Source organism: Equus asinus, chromosome 8 (assembly GCF_041296235.1).
Source record: "Equus asinus isolate D_3611 breed Donkey chromosome 8, EquAss-T2T_v2, whole genome shotgun sequence".
Lineage (NCBI taxonomy): Eukaryota > Metazoa > Chordata > Mammalia > Perissodactyla > Equidae > Equus > Equus asinus.
Window position 1 is genome coordinate 11,280,541 of NC_091797.1, and position 23,391 is coordinate 11,303,931.

Here is a 23,391-nt window from a genome sequence, read left to right on the forward strand (position 1 = left end):
TACCAAAGAATATCAAATTATTAGTACTTAATATGGTAGTTTGCTTGAATCCCATCCATTTTATTCCTAGAAAAAACAACAGTTATTTTGAGGGTAACTTATTCCATCAATGAACATAAGGGAAACAAGTTTCTTGTCACTCAATGGGGTTATAACCCCATAATTGATAATTGATGAAAGGCTGGCCTCCATTGCCATCAGAAAAATGTTCCAACCTAGAGAAGCCTCAGTATAAATTACTAGTATTTGACTTAGTAGACCTATTAGCAAGCCTGATGAATCAAGATGACTTCTTACAAAGATTGCAGAATTACAGGCAGTATTTTAATATTCATAGAACACAAGCCTAAAGAAATATTGATAGTCTTTGCTAAAGAGTGGGGCCCAATAGTTCCTAATATATGTTGTGTTGATATTTATAGCAAATTACATAAAATCTCCACTATATAAATGACATTTCCTATAAAATAATCAGAAAATTGAAGAGACCTTATGAATTTATTGGAGGAACATCAGAGATGAGCTCCTTGAAAGTCAAGGAAATAAACCATTGCAACTGTTGCCCCCTTTGCAGATTATAACCCATGGTGGTCAGCGGCTGTATTTCCCAGACGTTGTAAAGGGGTAAAGTTATAGCTTGTTTTCTCCTTGTTGGTACACAAGAGTTTTGTCTGTTCGATTTTTAGAAATTATACATATGGGAGCTTTTCTAAAAGCACCAACAATTTCATCCTCTTTTATTTTCACCAACATTATTGGGCAAACAAAGAAAAACTAATAAAAACTAAAAAAAACTTTAGTTATTAGTACAATTAAATTGACAGTAGCTGTTTTTAAACTTTTATTACCTAAGGTTTTGCCTTGTTCTCTACTCTTCAACTTGTAGGGTTTTTTGTTCTTTCCTAGAAACGGACAACTGCTACTTCTCTGTTCATGATAAGGAATGAGATTAATCATTTTTTTCTACAACCTTGAGGTGTTTTTTATTGCTATTGTTGCTTGCTATGTGCAGAGTAATTTAACATACGGATAAAAATTTTCTTCAAAGTTGCCATATCCTGTGATATCTTTTAAATATTCTGTGTTAAAAAAGTCAGATTTGGGGGCCAGCCTCACGGCTGAATGGTTAAGGTTCTGCATTCTCCACTTTGGTGGACCAGGATCACGGGTTCAGATCCCAGGCGTGGATCTGCTCCACTCAGCAGCCATGCTGCGGAGGCATCTTACATGCAAAAAAATAGAGGAAGATTGGTACAGATGCTAGCTCAGGGCTAATCTTCCTCAAGTAAAAAAAAAAAAAAAGAGAGAAAGATTGGCAATGAATTTTAGCTCAGGGGGAATCATCCTCACACATACACAAAAAAATCAGATTTTTCAAAAATTCCATGACATCTTTTGAATTACAGAATATATATTCATAATTAGAAAAAATATATGTTCTAGTATCTAAAGGCCTCATGTCGTTATACATCTAAAAAATGTACAAGTTACTAACTTGATATTCTTTTACTTTTACTAAATGTGAGCATGTTTGTGTGCGAGAGATGAGTTCTTAACATAATATCTGCTTAAATTTAGTAAGTTCTGGAATCTTCTGCTTTTCAATGGAAGTATCTGGTTCAATAAGTTTGTTGTGTTATCCTTGGGATCCCTAAAACAGTCGTTTTTACCTCAGGGGGAAAATCTCCAAATTAAGCCCCTGTGTTGTCAGATGACTATTTATCTGCGCCAAGGGTCAGCTGATCTATGTGGCTGGTTAATCTGACTATCAGCTGACACAGTGCTAATAAGTAGCAGAAGAAATGCAGAGATCAAGGGTGATATTTTTCTTTTTGTCCTGCTGTTTTGACTACAGTTTCTCATTCTTATTTATCTAAGTTCAAAAAGTTGAATTATGTCCACTTATCTGAGGATCTTTCAAACATTTTAAGATTTGATAATGTTCTCTTCCCTTATCTGAACTTTATCTTATAAAGCAATTAAGTCATTTTTGTTCATAAAACCATATGGGTCCCTTGTGCTGAATTTATGGTGATGACAATTGGTTTCAAATAAATAAATGAGGGAGTCTCCTCATCCAAGAAACTGCAAGATTCACATATTTTGCTGAATGTTCAGAAAGGAAGAAGGAACGTATCCTCCTACGATTTGTTCTAGGTAAATCTTAGTATAAATGAAAAAGTCCTGTAAGTGCCTAATGTTAAGGGGAATTGGAAAACTGAGAGTACTTGCTTGATGTTTGGATGAATATTTAAGGATAAGTTAGGAGGATAGTTGAAGAGTAGTTGTCTTCAAATATTTAAATAAATAAAATGAATATGTAAAATTGAACTTTTCCCCATCGTCCAGAAATTAAATCAATGAGCAAAAAGGGCAGATTTAAGACACAAGGAAAAAACTGCCTAAGAAATGGATGTTAATGGCTGTGTTTGTCCTCTGAGGGAATGAGCTACAAGTGACTGGAAGAATTCACAAGGTATTTGACCTTTTTTCTAGGCATTATTATATTGCATGGATAATTTCTCTGGTAATTATAACTTATAAGCATGTATTTACACTGTAAGCATTATACATATATAAATATTATACTCAGAGAGGGTACGGTGAATAGAGATAACCCATTTTAAAGGAACCTGGTATTAAATAGTTATATTCAACCCAAAACTCAAGATATATAAAATCAGAGGTATAGAAACTGGTAAAGAGAAGCAAGAAATGTTAGACATCCCATGAATTTTCTTCTGGGGTAAGTGTGTGTGGGTGTGTGTCGAGGAGGAATATTCAGGCATAAACACGTTCTCAAGTAATCTTGTGAGGGATCAGACAGAAGTTCATAGCTGAAAATCTATATTTATTAAGGTTTCCAGAGAGCTCTTGTTACAGGGTTTAGTAGGATTATATTTTCTTTTACTTTCAGTGCCATGGTAAGTTTTTCAGTATCATAACAAAACATAAAACTTAGACATTTTAGAGTGGCTTCTGTTTCTATCATATTTCTATAGAATTTCAAAGACATTAAAACACAAGTTAATTTATGGCAATGCATTAGTTTATAAAAAACATTTTTTGTATGAATCAAGCCATGGAGAGGTATTTAAAAGATGTCTAAAAGAAACAATTGCATTGGTTCTATTACGTGAATGATTCAGAAAAGTTTCCATTGAGACGAATTCCGGTATCTTTATGGTAAAAATGACTGGATTTCTACTGAAAATAAATATGACATAGATTTCCTTTGGGGTTTAAAATCAGCATTTGTTAATTTTCCAAGCCCATGTAAGCTGTGACCTATGGGTTTTCTAACTCGTGTAAGGTCTTAAAGCACATCAGAGGACATAAATCTTTCCTGTATGCTTTAGATTTTTGCCATTTTCCCACTGCATAAAAATGAGCAAAATCATCAATATGCCTTTCATGGCTGGAGTAGCTAAATGTAAATCTTGGAATACTGTTAAATTTCTACTTTGTCCATCTCAAGATCTTATTAATTCTCTTACTAGTCATATAAGATTCTTGTTAACTATACTTCATGTAATTTCAAACTCACTCTATTTATCAAAACTTATTTTCTGTCCATACAAATATCTGCTTTTTTATGCCCTGATTTTGGCTTTTTACCAACATCAATTATTCTTCCATGCTAATATTTCATATGTTTTAATTCTTCACGATTAATCCAAGTTTTACTTCTCAAGCACATCTTTAGTTCATTTTTAATGTCTTAAAATCATGTATTTGCTATGATGTTCAATCAAAATAATATTAATTATTGGAAACTAACATTGACTGAGAACTTACTAAATGCAGGTATATTGCTGACCTCTTTAAATGGAATGTCAACTTTAGCTTCGCTATTATCATCCCATTTTGTACATGAGGAAACGGCCTTAGAAGATTTAAAAATCTTCCCATGAAACTAAAAATGATTTGTTTCAGAGCCAGTTCTTATGTACTATGACTCTCACAAATGAATTTTGTTTAAATTTCAACTGAAAAAAACACAAATGTATTTTTATCATTTCCAAATAAAACAATGCTGTTAATAATGATTGTTTTGGGACAAAATTGAATTTTCTGTTGGGTTTGTTGAGAATTACCTTTAAGTTTGTATATTTTCTGTCTGGAATTTAATTGGGATCTAGCCCACAAAAAGTAACAGCATTTTTATCATATTTTTTGTTTTCTAAATCTAGCTACTTCAATATTTTTTTAGCCCCTGCACGATTATAGCTAATTTGATAAATTCATAATTTGAAACGAAGAAAAAGTAACTTTTCTGCTGCCAGTGATTCACTTCAACATGTGATTAAATTTAGCCAAATTTAATTTCTTTATTTTGAATTTGATAATGAACTTCCCCTTTCTTTTGTGCCCTATGTCACGCACTAATGTATTTTGATAGGCTCTCCTCCCTTCTCTGCTTTACTCTCCCTTAATCCATACACGCCATCACGGAGTCCTCATCTCTACCTCCTTCACTGCCCTTTTTGTGTGTCAACGGGGCTCAAGTTTGTAGTTTAAACTCGGGTGTAGTGAACTCACCCTGAGGCCAGTTAAGTGTGCAGTTTCCAAAATTTATTAATTTATTGTTTTGCAACCCATCAGTATCAAATCACTTCTTTCTCTCATCTTACCATCCCACCTCCCAGCATCAAAGATGATAGTGAATGGATGTTATTCTGACCCTAAAGAGGTCTTGAACTACTGGAATTGCGTTGTGGGGGACAACACATTAGTGTAATTTTTTTCCAAAAAATTGAAAAGAAAAATCTCTGGCAATAAAATATGTTTTTAATTTGTCAATGTGCTTGCCTTTGTTTTTTTTCACCAAAAGCAGAGCTTAATTGGGTGAACCATGACTGCTTTTCTAAAAACTTTGTATTTTGAACAATGGATTGAATGTAATTTACAGATCCTTTAGTTCTGTTGAAAATGAAGAGTCCCGATTCTGATTTCAAGATCTGTATCTATTTTTGACATCTATATTTTTCTCTGATCAGTACTCTGAAATGGGCCCCTCATAGCCTAGTCTAGTCTTATATAATGATTAGTAGAAAGAAATAATTTTTCTTTATGAATAGATGTTGATTACAGAATATATTCAGTAATAAATTGAAAAACTTGAATTTGCTGTTTTACCATGACCATTATATATACAACGTTTTAAAGGCAATTTTCTATGTTTTAATTTATGGTATGTTTATATTTGAATGAGAGCCATATGGTAAACATAATTTGCTTATCCAAATTTTAGCATCACAACTCAAAAACATACATGAAAAAGAGTTTTGAAATCAATGATTTAAAGTAAGCGGAGACAAACGGGAGTTAGTCTTGCTTCATTATCTGGTGAAAGATGTATTTTTAACATTTTTTAGATTTCCCTTAATGAAAAGGGATAAGAAAGTGTTTGGCTACATCTGTATTTCTGTTTTCGATTTTCTCTAATTCAGAACAGCAACCATGGTGCACCAATCTTGCCAAACAAACGCCAATGTCAGCAACAGATTCCAGTTTTTGTTGTTTGTTAAATTCTCTATTCTAGGCTCTAACTCTGCTTTAACTAATGATCTGAGGGGTAAATATTTTCATGGTAATACTGATTGAGGGCCATGAAAACTATGAGATTCTCCTTATTCTCATCAGGCACCAGATTTAACTCTGTCTTTCCCATTGCTCTTTCCACTGTAAGCTTAATTTATTGCTGGTAAACATTTCCAAAGACATATTGTAAAAATAACAACAGTGCTGGTTTTGCATCGTGAGCTGAGAGCACAGTGGAAAGCAGAGAGAATCTTTAGTTAGTATCAGGTATGATCGATCACTTGGTTCTGTGCTGCTGAATTAAACCTGGGCACACCTGGTGTAAGCTCACAGGGGATAGAAAATCAAAAAGAAACAAAATCATCTAACAACCAAAGCCAGTAGTATGCATTGCCATTGGCGATCAAAATTTGAAATTACAGGTAAAATGCTTTGATAGAGAAATTACGTATTCCAGCTCCTTAAAAATGCCTACTAATTTCTCTGTATTGTGACAAATTTCAATTTGAATGGAATAGAAATCAGGGAAATCACCTGCCCTTCCGTGGCTGGTAAGGAATGTTGAGTCCATATCTTCCCACTTGGTAAGGAATGTCTGACCTTGACCTTAACAAAACAAGCAACTGTAACATTGTTCTTGACAGACACAGTGTGTGTGTCCCTGGCAGATGTGTGAGCTGATGATTTTCCTCCAGTCTTCTCAAGGTGGAAAGCAGAGACCCAAGATGAAAGCAGCAGCCGTAACCAATCCCAACAAAGGGGAACACTGTGCACTTAGAGGAATAGCATACAACCTTAGGGTTGGCAGGGCGAGTTAAAAGTCTGACCCTTCTCTGAGCCTTGTTTTATTCATTTAAAAATGTGCCATTGTCTTGTTGTGAGGAGTAAATAGACGATGCGTGTAATCAACTGGTAAAATACTTGGCTTCGATAGACGGCAGCTGTTGCTTCTGTCTTACCTTCAAAAGTATTGAGTTGGCTACCCTTCTCAATTCTCAATTTCCCTGATCGTTTTGAAAGTCATGCTTGTTATTGCTCTTGAGCACCAGCTACATTTGTATGTGGAGGTAGTCACATGATTTTTCTCTGAAGTAATGCAACTCATACGAATATGAAAGTTCTACTTGTGCTACGAGATCCAATGATGCTGCTGAGTCAGACTGACCAAAAGGTAAACACTTTTGGAAACCAGCTGTTATTTTGCATGTAGACAGCTCAGAAGGATGCTTTTGTTCTGGGGGCCACCGTGGCATCATGGTGATGTGAGATCTCACCTTGTGACTGGTGCCTTACATGGGGCAGGCCGGTTTATGTTCTTGATACGGCCAGAGACAGGAGAAACTGGTGAAGAAAAGTTCTGCATCTCTTCACGCAGAGGAATGTTTTGTGATCCAACTTTCATATATGAAAGAAAGAATTAAGTCCTAAATGTCTTAACTCAGTTTTTGAGGGGGCAAAAATAGACACTTATCGTGGTACATATATTAGGTATTTCAGTACCAGTGCCTCATTGCATATTTTGGAAAATACCTTTTCTTCTCTTCACTCTTTCTTTTTGTTAGGTGTCAAAATAATGCGTCTTCCATTTTGGTGGTATGGATTAATCTAAAGATTCTGGAAATAGCTTGTGATCATTTCACACTTTCATGTATCAAACTGAATGGAAAGGTCAGACATTTAATGAACCATGCTTTTCCGTATGATAAAAATTCTTTTGAATAATATATCATATAAGCTGGTAAAAAAGAATGTTTCCTTTAGACACTCATAAATTTCCCAAGTAACTGCATTAAGTTCTTTTCAAAGACCACTTTCATCCACGATAGATAAAATGCCGAGGAAGAAATTAAATTAATTTCACTGCCATCAAACAAACTAAAACAGGTTTGAAGTCAAAAAGCTTTCTTCACTGACAGCTTAACACATAGAAATAGTTTTTAAAGGCTTTTTTGTTGATTTCTGCTGAAACTCTGCTTCCTTCTAGTTTTACTTAAATTTCCTATGATTTTAAAGGAAAGAATTGTATGTGTATGTATAGTTTTTTATTTTAAAATGTCACATAATAACTGGAAAAAAGTTAAAAATAATCCACTCTTTCCATAGTTTTGTGAAAAGAATGTTTCTGCTTTCTTAAAATAAATGAGGGATGTAAGACCAACTGCTAACCAGTCTTTTAGGGGCATGTGACAGATGATGTCTGAAAAGCTCGTAGGGTCTCAGGGGAAAGGCGCTATATATAAAGAGAAGAGCTATTAAAACGCAAGCGCTTATGTGAAGGTAAACTACAATTCTTAGTTTGTGATTCATGTTTCCACTAGCTGCAAAGAGGTCCCAAGCAAAAAGCATGTGCTGGGCTTGTCACGCCTGAGCCTCCTCATTTCAGACTGATGTCCCATGGAAGGAGACATCGTTTTCCATCACCTCAGTCCCACCCTCAGTGCAATAAAACATTGGAGCGTTCTGGACAGTTTCCATAACTAGGCACAAACCTCTGGCCCTGATCCTTTATGGTTCTCGGCCTTTCTTTCCCCAGGCCCTCCTTCCTGGAGTCTCAGGAGCTCCAGATCTCAACTGTATGCTTTTTCCCCCGTCATGCCTTGAGTCATCATGCCAATTTTTCTGACCAAATGTCCAATTTTTGAATCCCTACCGCTTTCTCAAACTGCGGGCATTACAGTCCCTTCCGCAAACTTTTTATAAGGAATTTCAACTCTTTTAAAAATCTCTTCCTCCTTTAAATTTCTCTACCCCTCACACACCCTGATCATAGAGGAAAATGGATTTCTTATACTGTTGTGTTACTGGGAATTTTAACCACATTTCTTGTCTGTAGATAATTCCCAACTCACGATTCATGTCAGTGCATCAGGATACGGTTCCCAATGGCCCTCCCCAGATTTCATACGTCCAATGTGTCTTTTCCTCTTTATTACCAGCCACAGAGTCTTACCTGTATCCACATATATTATTACATTTGTCCCTTCTTTTGTTTTTGACACTTTTTATACTGAGTGTATAATTGTGAATATAATATAAAACAGTGGATATTTTAAATTTACTCTTCTGTCAGTGTAAAGAAGAGACTAGAAAGATCTAGCAAAGGCATTGTAGGAAGAGCCTGGATTCTTAAACAAAATCCCAGAATTGCTATGAAGAATCACTCAAAAATTTTACTACCTAGAACTCAAGTTCAAAATATTTTTTTTCAAATACTACTTAATTGTGAGTTTCCAGTGTGACCGAAATAGTTTAAAATCTCAGCTTTTCCTTGTTTTTGTTTGTGATTATAAGGCAAGGTAAACCATCTTAAAAATTTCACAAAGTTCTGAGCATGAATGTAACATTCTGTTTGTGATATTTCAAATCCATGTGCTTATATCTCGCAATAGATCTGTACTTTTACTATAAAACTAGAAACTGTGTAAAGTTTTCATCAAATTATAACAGAATTTAAATTTACAGCTAGATTACAGTACACTTAATTTAATGTTGCACTGATTTAAAATGTATGTGGAACTTAAGTAGACAGAATTTTGTCTTCCCCACATTCCTTAAAATCTGATATAAAAATGATTTAGCCTGTATGCTGGGTAGAGAATTCTGCACATTTTAAATCGTCTGTTTCTAAAAAGGGTAAAATTCCAGTATAATTTAGAGTCACAGAAACTATAATTTAAGAGCACCAGAATCAAATTTAATCACAGATTGAAAATAAGCGAAGATCAGGAGGGTGTGTGAACGAGCAACAGTGCACTGATTTTCCTACGAAATAGTCTGTAAAAGATGCTGCAAGAGACTGTTTTGAAATGAAGGAAAGGTAATTTGTGCACAAGTTCCATCACAGGTGTTTTGGGTTAAGCAGTCAATTACTGTGGGTTTACAGGAGAAAAAAACAAACTGGAATTTATGCTAACATCTTAGAGATATCAACGTTTAGACTCTGATAAATCCTCAAATGAATGTTTTTCAAACTGTGTATTCTGGAGGGAAACTAAATGCTCATATTTGGAACCACTTATCCTTATAACATCAACATGTCTCTAAAGAGCTGTTTTATGTCAGAGTCTCCTTTAATAACCCTGTTTTTAAAGAAATAAACATTTTGAAAGTCACATTTTCCAAAAAGAATGGTCTGAAATACAAAACCAGTGAGTTGGGATGGATCTTTGGTTTGCCAGCCTACCTTCTCTATGAGCCTAAATTTGAAATAGTCAGTTGTGTCCTAGGCAGATGTGAATACAATCCCCTGACCCCAGGGCTTACACACAGTCATGGGGGTAAGAAGATCAGATCTAGAGCTAGAAGTCTTCAACCTCCATCCTCAGTCACGGCAAAATTCAGTAGGTTAGAGCCCCAGCCTCACGCAGTTCCCTCTAGATTTCTGTGTGGGAAGGATAATCATCTCTTTAGAAGATATCATCCTAACCCTGTCTTAATTCACTCTGCAGTTAGTAAAACTGAGAAATAATATGCCCATATATTTGCTTCTTAAATTGTTTCTTTTCCCTCAGTATCTGTACCATAATTTTGAGATAAAAACAAGATGGCTAAGGAATGAATAGTTCTAACACACTTTCATATGCAAAGAGTTAATAGGTATTCTTTTCGTAAATGCAGAGGACAGTACCTCTGCCAATACCAAACTCTGGACTCCTATGTTTGTTCTCATTATCCCTTTCATTTTATAATCCAAGAATTCTATACAAACCTGGCATAACTGAACGCAAACAATGCTTTTTTCGGTCTAGCTGCCGTCAGTGAAATCACTAGAATGTTGGTATATCCTTCAAAGAACCTTTCCTAACTCCTCTACCCTCCCATTTGTATGGGAGAGCCCAAGTGTATTTAAGCTTGAATAGTTCCCAACAACTAGCTTCTTCTCCCTCTCTTGTTATCTCTTCACCCATTTAGCGAACCATTTCTGTTCCCCCTTACTAATGTACAACCTTAGGCCATGGATATCATGCAAAGGAATTGTTCTCTTACTCTAGGGGCCACTTTATTCCATCACTAGCACTGCCTTTCACTTTGGTACAGTTGTTGGTGCACTTTAAAACTCCCAATGGCATCAGATTGCTGCTCTGCTCACCTTTGAGCTGCTACCACTCTCTGAAGCTAATGCTGATGCTGGTACAGGAGATAATCTTGGACCTATGTTGTGTTGCTGTCATTCTGTACCAATGTGGAGCTGTGAAGCCATTCTTCTGAAGCAGAAAGAATATTTTTCTACCGCTTGGTCACACTGTTAACCAAGTTCCAAAGGAGTGCTACCTTGCCCTCCAAGTATTTTACAGGGACTTTGGATAAAAACAGTTCTATTAGATTTTCTTGAACCCTTTTGTTGTTTAGGAGTTAGTCGTGCAAACTTTGGAGCTGTGCCGAAGGAACTCTTAGTTACAGACTCCAAATCATGGCTTCCTTATACTCACTGGGACATTGTTCTGAATCTATGAATCTATGAATCCTTTCCCTTAGGATGAGTTCTTTGAAAACCATGAATTCGCTCCATACTCATTCAAATACATGCCTGATGAGTTAAACCTACAACATACTAGCTATGCCTGGACATGTCTGAATCCTAATGTGACTAAGCTTGGGCTCAAGTTGGTGTCCTTATCACCCTTTTAATACTTTTTTCATTTTCACTGTATATCCAGTACTGTATCTTTATATACTATCCCTTTATCATTCTATATTTTTTTTAACTAGAAATCAAAAATAAGGATCAGTTTTGGAAAATGAATCCATGGAGATACATACCCCCACATAGCTTTCCTAAATCAAAATGTTTTAGGTAGGCTTCTTTATTTATATATTTGTAATATCTAAAACATTCTGTGCATTTAATAATAAAATTCAACACATTCAAATAAATTTATCAAAGATTCACTATTTTCAATGCATGCGGATAGTCTGGGTTCCCATTAGCACTTCTAACAAAAACAAGTGTTGAGCCATTCAAAAGGTTTAGGCAACATAATCAGTGTAGGTATGTTGTGCCTGAAGGAGTGGGTCAAATAGTTAATGCTTCTATGGTGTAGCTCAAGACCAAGAGTAACTGAGCAAGCATTAACCTATGGAATCTTAATGGTCACCTCATTGCTGAAGTAAAAAGGAAACCAAGAGGAAACTTAATAATATCAAAAGTTATTTTAAAGGGAGTTCACGTTGGTTAGAAGGGTCCTTTGCTTCACACACAATATCCGCCTTTGTAAAGCCCAAGAAACCCATATTTGTAACATACACACATCTTTACAGTTTTCAGGACATAAATCTTTAGAGCAGTATTATTTCTCCACAGATAAAAATTAAAACATTGAAAGTCTTTAGAATAATAATAAAAGAAACTCTTTTGCAAACCAAAGGGAACTTGGAACTTTATGTAAGTGCGTATTTAACTATAAAAAGGTCAGTGTGTCGTAATGAATGGAAAACCGATTTCGCTGTAGTATTCCATTTGTGAGCATTTTGCAGCAACCTATTTCGGTATTAGAAAGATCATATATTAAAAACGATTTCTGCAATCATCAATGTGTACAAGTAAAAATTTAGTTTCTGTTAAATTAACACTTCATTAAAAAATCAAAATAAAAGCTCAACAAATACTTTTTATGTTGTACTCCAAGACAGAAAAAAACACAAAAATTGGAAGAACAGATTGCCAGTTATTCTACTCCATAACAGTTAAGTTTCTCAGTTCTTTTTTTTTTTTTTTTTCTTTTGCTGAGCTCTCTGTCACTGGAAACATCTTAAACCAATTTCAAGTGCTACACCTGAATAAACATGTTGTAAGAGTGTTTATGTATTGAAGTGGGTCAGTTCAAGGTATGGTATTTGGCTGGAACTTCTAATTTCTCTTTTTACAGCAAAAGGGCTGCCAGAAGGAGGAAGTCTGAGCTGAATTAATACATTTGTTACAGTGGAAGTAGAATGGAAACTGCTCTGACCACAAATCAAACTGCCTCTTTCATTTATGCCAGTGATAGAGTTTTTCTAAGAAATATAGACTCTGGCATAGAGCCACCGTAAGTTTGCATTTGCAAGAGAAACCTATATGCTTATTTGTTTAAGCTTGGCTTCTTGGATTATTTGTAAGTTCTTTCTTGGTAGGACTGAGTGGAGGGGCATTTGTGAGGCAGATAGACATTTTAATAGTTGTAGGAATCGAACAAGTTTTCCCGATATATTGTAGAACAGTTGGGATGCTGACACTGCCTGCATTGGTGCACGCTCTTTTTTTTTTTCTTTTTTGTTTTAACCAATACCTCCACATTTAAAGGACCTCTGTGTCCCTCCCAACAGCTGCACAACCTCACATGACACGGTCTCATTTTCTGACGGTAGACGGTCTCTGCACAATACAAGTATACACAAAAGTGTTTATGCTGCCAAAATAAATTTTGTTAAGAGCAAGAGTTTATTTGCGAAAATGCCATTGATGCTGTTTCAGGGATTTGCTTTCCTTTTCTTTCTTCTAAGGTGAGTCAGGTCTTATAATGGACTGAGGTTGCTCCACAGTCTTTACTGAATAAATATTTTAAGAAAACATGCACATCTCTCAGGGGGCAAGGCAGAGTCAATCATGCACATATTTCAAACCACATTATATGGTCCTCTTAAAAGATCGGTAACTTCTGTATCTAGAGTAGAAATTTTGCATGAGTTTTGAGTAATTCTCAACTAAATTTACAACTGAAGGTTACATAGTTCATCCTGTGGGTGATTTTCATGGAACCAAATATCAGCCAATGGTTTTCTTTATATATAGATGCATAAATATTTTTTTAAATTGTCAGCGATAGTTATTTGAAATTAGAAGAGCATAACAAGCCTGAATTGTAAAAAGGAGAAATAGTAATACCTAACTCCTAGGGTGTTTGTGGACTCAAAGTCAATAGTGCATGAAAGATACAGAAAAATGCCTAGCGCGTACATAGCAAGCACTCCAAACGTATTTGGCATTATTATAAATGTTATTATTGCTACTCCAATGGGAGAGAGACTTTATCGACATCTACTTCAGTGTCTAGAACACCTTGCCTTCTAACTTGCTCACGTGCAGGCCCCCGCTGCACTCCTTCTCTGATACACAACCACACCGATAGGCTCAGAAGGGTCTGGGATGCAGCTGGGTTTAGAGACAGTCTCCGAGATCACCTGGAATGTTTCTCCTTTCTGAGGGTCTCCAGGCTTGCTTTGCATCTTCTGAAATCCTTTCAGTAAACGTTCAGGTGTGTGTGTCGAAACTCAGAGGAGTAGGAATTCTGAAATTTCCGTGTTTATTTCAAAATAGTTCACAATGAGAAAGAACTGGAGCTTAGAGCAGAACTCCATCCCCAGCAGAGGCTTCTAGAATGATCTGTGAAGAGCTTTAAGTAGAGCATAACTTTGTAAAGTTTACTGGGCACAGGCCAGAGGTGAAGGGGGAAGGCTAGCAGCACTAATTAACACTTGAAAGGCTTGAAATAAGCTGGAGAAAACAGAAAGGCCCAGCCAGCCACTCAGTTTTTATCACTTAGAAGAAAATTCTGGGGCATTGAATGCAGAAGAGCCCATGGCTAGTATTTTTGAAATTGTTATTTAATGTGGACATTCCATTTATAATATGTAAATGTATTCCATTTATAATGTAAATATTTCCATTTATAATAGTGCTGACTTCCAGGTCTGAAGTATCAGTTAGTGAAGGCAGCTCTGTGGTGGACAAACGATGCAAAATGAAAAACAAGCATGGATAATTATCTGCAATAGTAAACTTTCAATGTTTATAAGAATCTTTGGCCTGAAAAGAAAACATTCTGATAATGTTTTAAAACTTTCCCCTCTTTCAAAGTACCCTCAGAATTCGTTCACGTCAGCCAAACTTTATCTCATTTTCAGGAACCAAGTGCTTGTATATTCTGTTCTAGGACGCAGTATCAACGTAAAATCCGCTGGTCTGGTGGGAAGACATGGGCCTCAGTCAAAGCAACCGTTCATGGTGGCCTTCTTCAAGGCGAGTGAGGTCCTCCTTCGATCTGTGAGGGCAGCCAACAAGCGAAAAAATCAAAACCGCAATAAATCCAGCTCTCATCAGGACTCCTCCAGAGTGTCCAGTGTTGGAGGTAAGATAAAACCAGTTGTGCACAGAGAGTTATGGGGTCATATGTTGCAAATCAAGTAGCCACAATAAATTTGCCCTCTGGATATACCTTCATTTGGTCTATTAAATCATCCAGCGATGTTTCTAGCATCTCCAGAATGTTTCATCAGTGGGTCACTCAGTAATTCATTTTAAAGTAGGTATGACTTGCCTTCACATGTTGAAAGATTCAGTTCAAATTAAAATCAAGCTGGCAGTAATGAAATTATGAAATGGCTACATCAACAAAGTCCAGCCAAAACCAAACTATGCAACTTACTGAGCTGACTTCCCCAGGGCCTCTCAAAAGTGGACTGGTAACCAGGTAAACATTAAAATATTTGATTAGTACTTAATACATGTGAATCATGCAGCTTAAAACTTTTCTGACAATAAAAGCGGGATTGACTGTATGAGAATTAAGATAATCTGTATAGTTCCATTAATTATTTGGAGGGCTGCTGTCTAATCTGCTTTAAGTGTGTCTGTGTGTACACACACATGCATATATAAAATCTAACAACAATATATTACAAATGCACAATTGATCCTGATGTACTTGCAGTTTAATTTTATTAATTGATAGACAAGGAAATAAAATTACAGTTGAGCTGAATGCGTCTCACTGCCAAAATCTGAAGTGATTTAGTCATATTATTTATACTACCAAGTATCTCGTTTAGTCCAGGCTGCAAACAGATTTTCATAAGCTGTTCTTAGACGAAAATGATGACTATTTTATTCCAAGGAACTATCGTTATCTGTAAAAAATAAATCCATTCGAAGGGGAAAGCTTACTCTCCCAACTTAGTACAATATGTTTGTTCATTTGTAAAATATGTATTCTTCTATGTTAATGGCCACCATATGCAGAGGACTTGCGAGGCACGATGGGTGAGCCGGTGAACAAAAGAGCCTGCATCTGCTGTTTCAGCAAATGAGGATGCTTCACGCTTCCAAACAGACACATTCAGACTGTTCGCCATTATTCCAGAAATCTTCATTTTTTCCCAAATCACTTGAAACTGACAAATCATACTGCACTTTTTTATTAAACATGTACGAGTGTTAGATAACAATGATTATAAATAAAACAAAAACCACATAATAATTTTCTTTTTGCACCTGGGATTCACAACAAAAATACTAAATGGAACTCACGGAATCTTCCTAAAGTGTGGGCACAAGGAGAATCACGTTAGAAAGAAGTCTATTTGGGGTGTCTAGCAGCAGAAGCAGAGGGAAGATTTCTGTATGGAATTACATCGTACTGAATGACATGCCATGGAGAGAGCAATGTTTTAAAATAACTTTCCAACAAATAAGTTTAACCATCTTTTTCACTTGAAAGTAAAACATGATATTAGGGCCTTGTTACAAAGCTATTTTATAAAGATCTTCACAAGATATTTAGTTTGGCAAAAATTGTAATTGCCTAATATGAAAGATGGAGAAAAATAACTTTCTAAGACCTTTTCTTCCTTGTAAATACTAGCCTGTCAAAGTTGTATATTTTTCTTTTCATGTAGAATGGTTCCGAAATTGGTTGAAATGTTTTTAATTTAATGTAGCAGACTGCATTAAGGAAAAGCTTTGTTAAACCTCGAATAGAATAGTAAATAATTTTTGAGGAAATTACAAAGGGAAAATTATAAGTTGTCTGCTTATTGCTAGAGCACCTAATGACTCTGGCAGAGGCGTTCCAGAGACTGAATCATCAAAGTCTTTTTCCCTGTTGGTGAATTCTATTTATCGTCTCTTCCTGACCACAAGTAACAAATGTACTTCTATAACCAGAGATGAATAAAACACATGGAACAGAAATCACGTAACTTTTCACCAGTTTCCTAACACCATTTAGAGTACAAAATTATTCTAATATAGACCAATGTTTTCTTTTTAAAAAGTTTGTCATTGGCAACCATTTCTGTGAAATATGTGGTAGATGGTTTTGGAGCGTGTTCATATTTTGATAATAAGAAAAAAGAAAGTAGCTGGTTTGTGTCTATGAGACTTAACCTTTCAATAGGTAGTAATCAAGCAGACAAGAAAAAGTCTCATAGGATTTGGCCTAAAAGACAGGGGTTTGAGGAAAGGGAAAGCTAATAGAAACACCAAATTTGATACTTAGGAGACTTGAAATGCCAGTGAAGTTTTAAAATTATCCAAATATAAATAATAAATGCTGTAATGCCTCTAGGCTTTTACAATAAGATATTGTTCGAGCACTACACGGCTAAGAAATGGGGAAGTTGGGGAGAGCTGTTTGCCTGAGTGCATTTTTTCTGCAGAGCATATCATCAAATGTGGAAAGTCTCAGTTAGTGCCCAGTTAAAACCCAGGTCATTCTTGCTGTTTTTATCCCATTTTTTTCCTATTTCAATGACTCTTGCCTTTCAACTTCTCAATGCCCCTTTATTCTGCCATACGCCTGTGGAAGAGCCTAGAACAATGTCTAGTACAAAACTGGAACCCCCAAAATATTTGTTGACTAAACTACCGTGTTGAGCGTATGGGAAAAACGAACTTCGTTTTTGAAGTGAATATGTGCAGAAACACTGCTCCCAGATTTTCTGCAAAACCTGTCCCTCCTTGTCCCTCTTCAGGTTTTTGGCGAGAAGGTTGAGCAAACACGTTTTGGGAGGTAGTGCATCTTTCACGATGAGGCAGCACAATGTACATGTATCAGAATTGGGTGTGGGAGGGAAGGAAATGGAAGCAAAGCTAAATTTTAAGTTAGCTTCACTTTAAGATAAAAAGGCACTAATTTGATAAGAGTTTAAAGAACTTACTGAGAGCAAAATGATGTGCAAAGGAATATATCAACACTGCAAAGAACAGAGTCTTAAGAATTTGAGGGGCCAGCCCCTTGGCCAAGTCATTAAGTTCGCGCGCTCCAGTTCAGCTTCAGCGGCCCAGGGTTTCGCTGGTTCGGATCCTGGGCGCAGACACGGCACTACTTGTCAGGCCACCTTGAGGTGGTGGCCCACACGCCACAACTAGAAGGACCTGCAACTAAGGTATACAACTATGTACTGGCGGAACTTGGGGAGAAAAAGCAGAAAACAAAAAAAAAGAATTTGGACCAACTAACAGGGCAAATGGCAAGCTGTGGTTCCCTGCAGAACTGCTTGAAAAGATTGCTTACTGCGTGCTGTATACCAGGGATCTTTGAAGGCGAATTCAATCACCGGCGGCCCTGCCTGAAACCATGGTGATATTTTAGGACAAGTCTTTCAGGAAGTCATTGAAATGGAAACCTTCTGCACTTATTCTTCACTCTGATAGGCACTATGTCTTACTTAACGGACACAATGTAAAGTCACGCCTCTTGTACAAACAGATATTAATCAAAATCAGATAGAACAATTAATTGACATTATTTCTTCAGAATGTTTTATATTATATAATTAATGTACTTTTTCATTATTTAAAAATAATCGAATCATAAATAAAGCTAAAATTCTCCCTTTATCACTTAATCCTTTTGAGATAGGCTACTGGGATACACTGGCATCAACATGGTACGTGTACTTCCAAATCTTTTCCTCTATACATATGTCTCTTCTGTTATGTTACCAAGGAGATATCGACACTGAGACATCATAATTGTCCAAAGTCTATAGTTTACTAAACCTGAAGGTTCACTCTCAATGTTGTACATTCTGTGGGTTTGGACAAGTGTGTAATGACATATATCCATCATATAATACCATACAGAGCATCTTCACTGCCCTAAAAAGCCTCTGTCTGCCTATTCATCTCTCTCTTCCCCCATCAACCGCTCATCTTTTTATTGTCTCCATAGTTTTGCTTTTTCCTGAATGTCATGTAATTGATTTTACATATTTTTTTAACAATGTGTCTCAGCCATCTTTCAAGCTGAGCAACCTCATTCTTTTTAATGCTGCCGTATATTCAATGGTGCTTGGATCAGAGTTTATTTAATCTTGTCACGCTTTAAAGACATTTTGATTGTTTCCAAATTGGGGCTCTCAAAATCAATGCTGCAGTGAAAATCCTGCAAGGCTGCACATGTGAGAATGTTTCTCATCCACATTACTTCTACAATAATTAACACTAAAAGCTGATATATGTGACCTGAAACATGCGAAATTGTGGGAATCTTTCCTAAAACAACAATTATTTTGCTGCATATAATATCTTGCTCTATCTCTCTCTATCTCTCTCCATCTGTACACTTATCTACATCTCTCTATCATCCTATAATCTGATCCTGGGTCCACCACTCACTAGTTGTATAATCTTGGACAAGAAATGTCACCTCTCTCTGCCTCTGTTTGTTCATCTGTAAAGTGGGAATGTTAATAGTAACTGCTTCATAGGGTAAGATTACATGACTTGTGAGGATTAAATAAGTTAATATGTATAAAGAACTGAGGACAGTAGTACATGCTCATTCAGGGGTAGCCATTATTATTGTTCTTTTCAAGATGACTTTGTATGGTTTGGTTTTTTAGAGCTGGTACATAAAGAATTCAGACTCTTACATCACAGAAAACTAGAGATTCTCTGTCTCTCTAGTAAGTACCCATATCTCTGATCACCTATTGAGATTTCTTGGCCTTTCAGACTTCAGCAGTAAGAGAGATTTTAGAATCTTTAACATAAATTGGCCAATCTACCTGAGCAATTAATTATATAATATAAAAAAATTGTCAATAGATATTAAGGCATTGTGTCTGTTGTCAAGTTTCTGTCTAGAGAGAATCCACTGAGAGAATATACCTGGGCATGATTTATTGTGAAATGACATTTATTCAATACTAAATAAGCCCCCATTATGTGACAAGAGCAGTATTAACTATCTGCTGATAAAAGATGGATGGCATAAGGTCTCCTTAAAAAGTGCTCACACAGACAATGGGAAAGACACGCACAAGCGTAGCTGTAAGGTAGATTGAGAGCAGGAAAGTTAGAGCACAAGAAGACTTCGTGAGGGACTTATGTGAGAAAGAACAGACATTTACCAGAAATGGAGGGGAGGACGAAGGCATTTCACACTGATGTATGTGGTCGTAGTACCATGTACCACTGTCACCTGGCTGGGTATACAAGTATTCTTGTGTGAGAGACGTGTGATATCAGCCAGAAAATTATGCAGAGACCAAATCACAAAGAGTAGGTTATGTGATAGAGGGAGCTATGGTGTCTTCATGCAGGCCTTTGGATAAAGGAGTGCCATAATCAGATATGCATTTTAAAAAGTTAAATTTGGCATCAGAGTGAAGGATAGGATGCCAAGGGAGGAAATTAAGAGCCCAAATAATGATCGGGAGTCTAGTCCAACCCTCCAAGCAATAAAGATCAGAGATTGGAGAGAGGGGAAGTGGAAACCAAAACATGTGATGGGGCCAGCAGTGGGTGGGTGAGACAGGACTAGAGACGGGAGTGTCAAGAAGAAGTGGAAGGTGTAGGAAAAAGATGTAGCTATGAGCCCAAATTGTTAGATAAAGCATAGGACTTGACAGTGCCACAGGAAACAAAGTAAAAGACAAACATCAAGGATGGAGCCTCCTGCGGGAAAGCAATTCCATAAAAGAGGCAAAAGACAGGTCAGAGATGTAAGAGGCGAGCAGGGATGAAGTGCTATCCCAGGAGGAAGTTACCAGAAGAGGATGTTGAAGAAGAATGGGGTAACCAAGAGTGCAAAGGGCTTCCAACAGGTTAACTAGGCTAGAAATGGGTCAGTTACTGGGGCTTTGTGGACCAATTTAATGTAGGATAGGAGGGAGGAAGAAAGAAAATCAAGAAACTTACTAAATTTTCTGGCTTGGGCCGCTAGATGACTGGTGATCCTGTTAACCAAACGAGTGAGCACTGAAGTCCCAAGTGAAAAAGTGAGTAGGAGGCGTCTGGGGCACTTACATTTATTGATGCCTGGCAGGCAATTGGAAACTCAGGTTTGTGGAGAGGTTTTTCTGTCAGTGAGCTCTAAGGTGAGCATGTTATTTGGATCATCCTCATAGACACTTTAATAACTAACTGGTTAGTTATTATTTTGTGGTGTCTGTTTTGTGTCACACATTAGTACATAGACCCACACAGTTATCCCTACACAAATAAATAACAGTAATTCCTTCTGGGTTGTGTGCAAATTCAAATGAAGAATTCACTGACTATGGAAGATGGTGACTAGGTTAGAATAACAGTAACATTTTGAAATCTCCCATCTTTTGGGGGGATTGTTATTTTTTGGGGTTCATTATGAATTTCTCTGTCCCCAACGCCTTATCGAAATGTATCTTATTGAGTGGTCTACTTTAGCACCATTCCTGCTTCTTTACGTCTTATACCTTCATTCATTTATCATTTTCGTTTTCTGTAAGTTCATTAAAATCCTGGTGCTGTAGCTGCTGACTCCCTTTCCTTTTGGAAAGTAAGCGTGAGAATGCTAACATCTCTTTTGCTTTGAAACACAGTATCTCGTTATATTTGGTTTGTTTAAGTAATTGCCACACTTAAGCGTTAAATTGTATTTTGGATTTTTTTTCTTTTCTTTTATATTTCCTCCCTTAAAGAAGCTAATACTAGATTTGAAAGAAAAAGAAACCCAAAATGGCATTTGGAGTTGTTTGGATTTGATTTTCTTTTGTTCCCTTCTTAGCTACGCTATGCTAGCCCATGTTTATTTACTTGGTTGTTTCTTTCAGGGACTAGTAGACAGAACATGGAAGCCCTATGTAGATTTCAGGATTTTTTTTTCCACTTTTTACCTCCAAGTACTTTTTTTCACGATCTTTTTCTAAGATAAAATAGTTTTTTAAAAGTCAAATGCAGAGAAAGATTAAATTTACACTGTTTCCAGAAATTGATCATTAAGAAATGTGCAATAAGGAGTTAGCAATACTTTCAATATGGTGGCAGTGGTTTCTCACTATTATTGCCATTAAGAGACAAAACAAAGAAATGCTGCATTTATAGCACCTGCCTTATGGTTGAGGAATGTTGGCATGTTTTTCTAGTGTTGACTGTGGCACCAGAACATTTTGGTAATTTCTGGCATGACCCTGCATTTGTAGGCAGGCTCATCAACAGTTGCATTATGTCCATTTTGTTTTAATATCTGAAGGGCTGCCAATCAATATGTTTTAAAGATATAAATCTAATTTCCTTGCCCTTCCTCCCACAGTTTATTCTGCCAACCATTTATAGTAAACCTAATAGTAAACCTAACTGCAGACTGTGCTGGTTTGGGTACAACATTTACTTCACTCAGTATCCATTAATTTTTATTTCTGACAGAATAAACATATGGTCCTAGCGCTCTATGAAATCAGACTCTTGGAACCAGATTCTGTTATAAATTTCATTGCTCGTTACCTTTATGTGATGTTACATTATATACATCACTTAGCCTGCATGAAAAGCTGCATAGATGGAACAGATATAGTTTTACTTTGAAGTTTTACTTTCTTTCTTTTTCTATAAACATGGAATTCAAATAACCATATTCATAGTTTATGTCTTTTCACATATACTAGTATGTGTTATTGGCTACAAAGTCTTTATTCATATTCAATATTCTTAATTAAGAAAAGGATGAATGAATAAATATTCTCATTATTGTCTAACGCAGGAGTTGGCAAAGTAAGTTCTGAAAGCCGAATCCAGGCCGTCACCTGTTTTTGTACGGCCCAATTGCTAAGAATGGCTTTTACGTTTTTAAATGTTTGAAAAAGACTCAAAAGAAAAATAATATTTGGTTTTGTGTAGAAATCATATGAAATTCAAATTTTGGTCTCCATAAGAGAAGTCTTATTGGAATATAGCCACATCCATCCATTTACATCTTGTCTATGGCTTCTTTCATGTTGTAGTGGCAAAGTTGAGTCACTGCAAGGGAGACCCCAGAACATAAAATACTTATTCTCTGCCTTTGTAACGAAAAAGTGTCTTTTTCCCTAAAAACGGTAAAAGGAATTATCTATTACATTAACTCTTTGTGCTGTTCTAATTAAGGGGATGTTTATTCAAAGAATAAACTTTGAAAGTTTCAAATAAATTCTCTTTCCCCCATTTTCCATCATTATCTATATATTTAATTTGTTTTAATGAAGGCAGTTGCACAGTAGGAATAAGTCTGATCTAGAAGTAAAAAGTTCCTGAGTTCAAAATTGAATCATTATCTTGTTTTCTAGACTGACATTAAGTAATTAGTTGAAGTAACTGAAAGGCAGATGACAGGTCCCGCTAAGACGGGCCCCTTGGATCTTTGTTGTGCCTACATCTTCAGTGAGCTTGAGGGTGACTGAACTGGAAGGTTACACCTTAAGACAGCCAGCTTCTGCGGCGTCCACTGCTGCATTGATTTGCCAGAGATGACTGTCAGCATGAATGTCGCGTTCGTTCCTAGAAGAAAAAGTTAGCTGTCTTCTTTGAAAATAAATTATTTGCTAGCTCCTTTGCCCTAAATTTTTCTCCCTTTCATACTTCATATTGGAAATTATCAACATGGGTTGGCTTTTAGAATGCTATTTGTATAAAGTGTGAACACTGTAGAGAAGACCATATAAAAAGATTTTCTGTAAAGTTCTGTCTTTCTTCAGTATTTCACTTTATTCCAGATGCAAGACTGGGGCTCTTCATTCGTCCTTCATCCTTTTGCACAACAATAAAGCTTATGGGTTTTTCAGATTATATTCCAAAATAGGTAATGGAAATAATGTGTTTCTCTTGCTTCCAATCATTTGTGGAACACTCTG

General features: G+C 36.3%; 1 protein-coding gene across 1 annotated transcript in view; it reads left to right on the forward strand.

The window, feature by feature from the left end:
* BMP5 (bone morphogenetic protein 5) overlaps nt 1–23,391 on the forward strand; it is a 115,510-nt gene that overhangs the window by 85,018 nt on the left and 7,101 nt on the right. Inside the window, exon 4 of the mRNA XM_014851756.3 lies at nt 14,454–14,648. Coding sequence (XP_014707242.1) covers nt 14,454–14,648 — 195 coding nt within the window. The remainder of the gene's footprint in view (nt 1–14,453; nt 14,649–23,391) is intronic.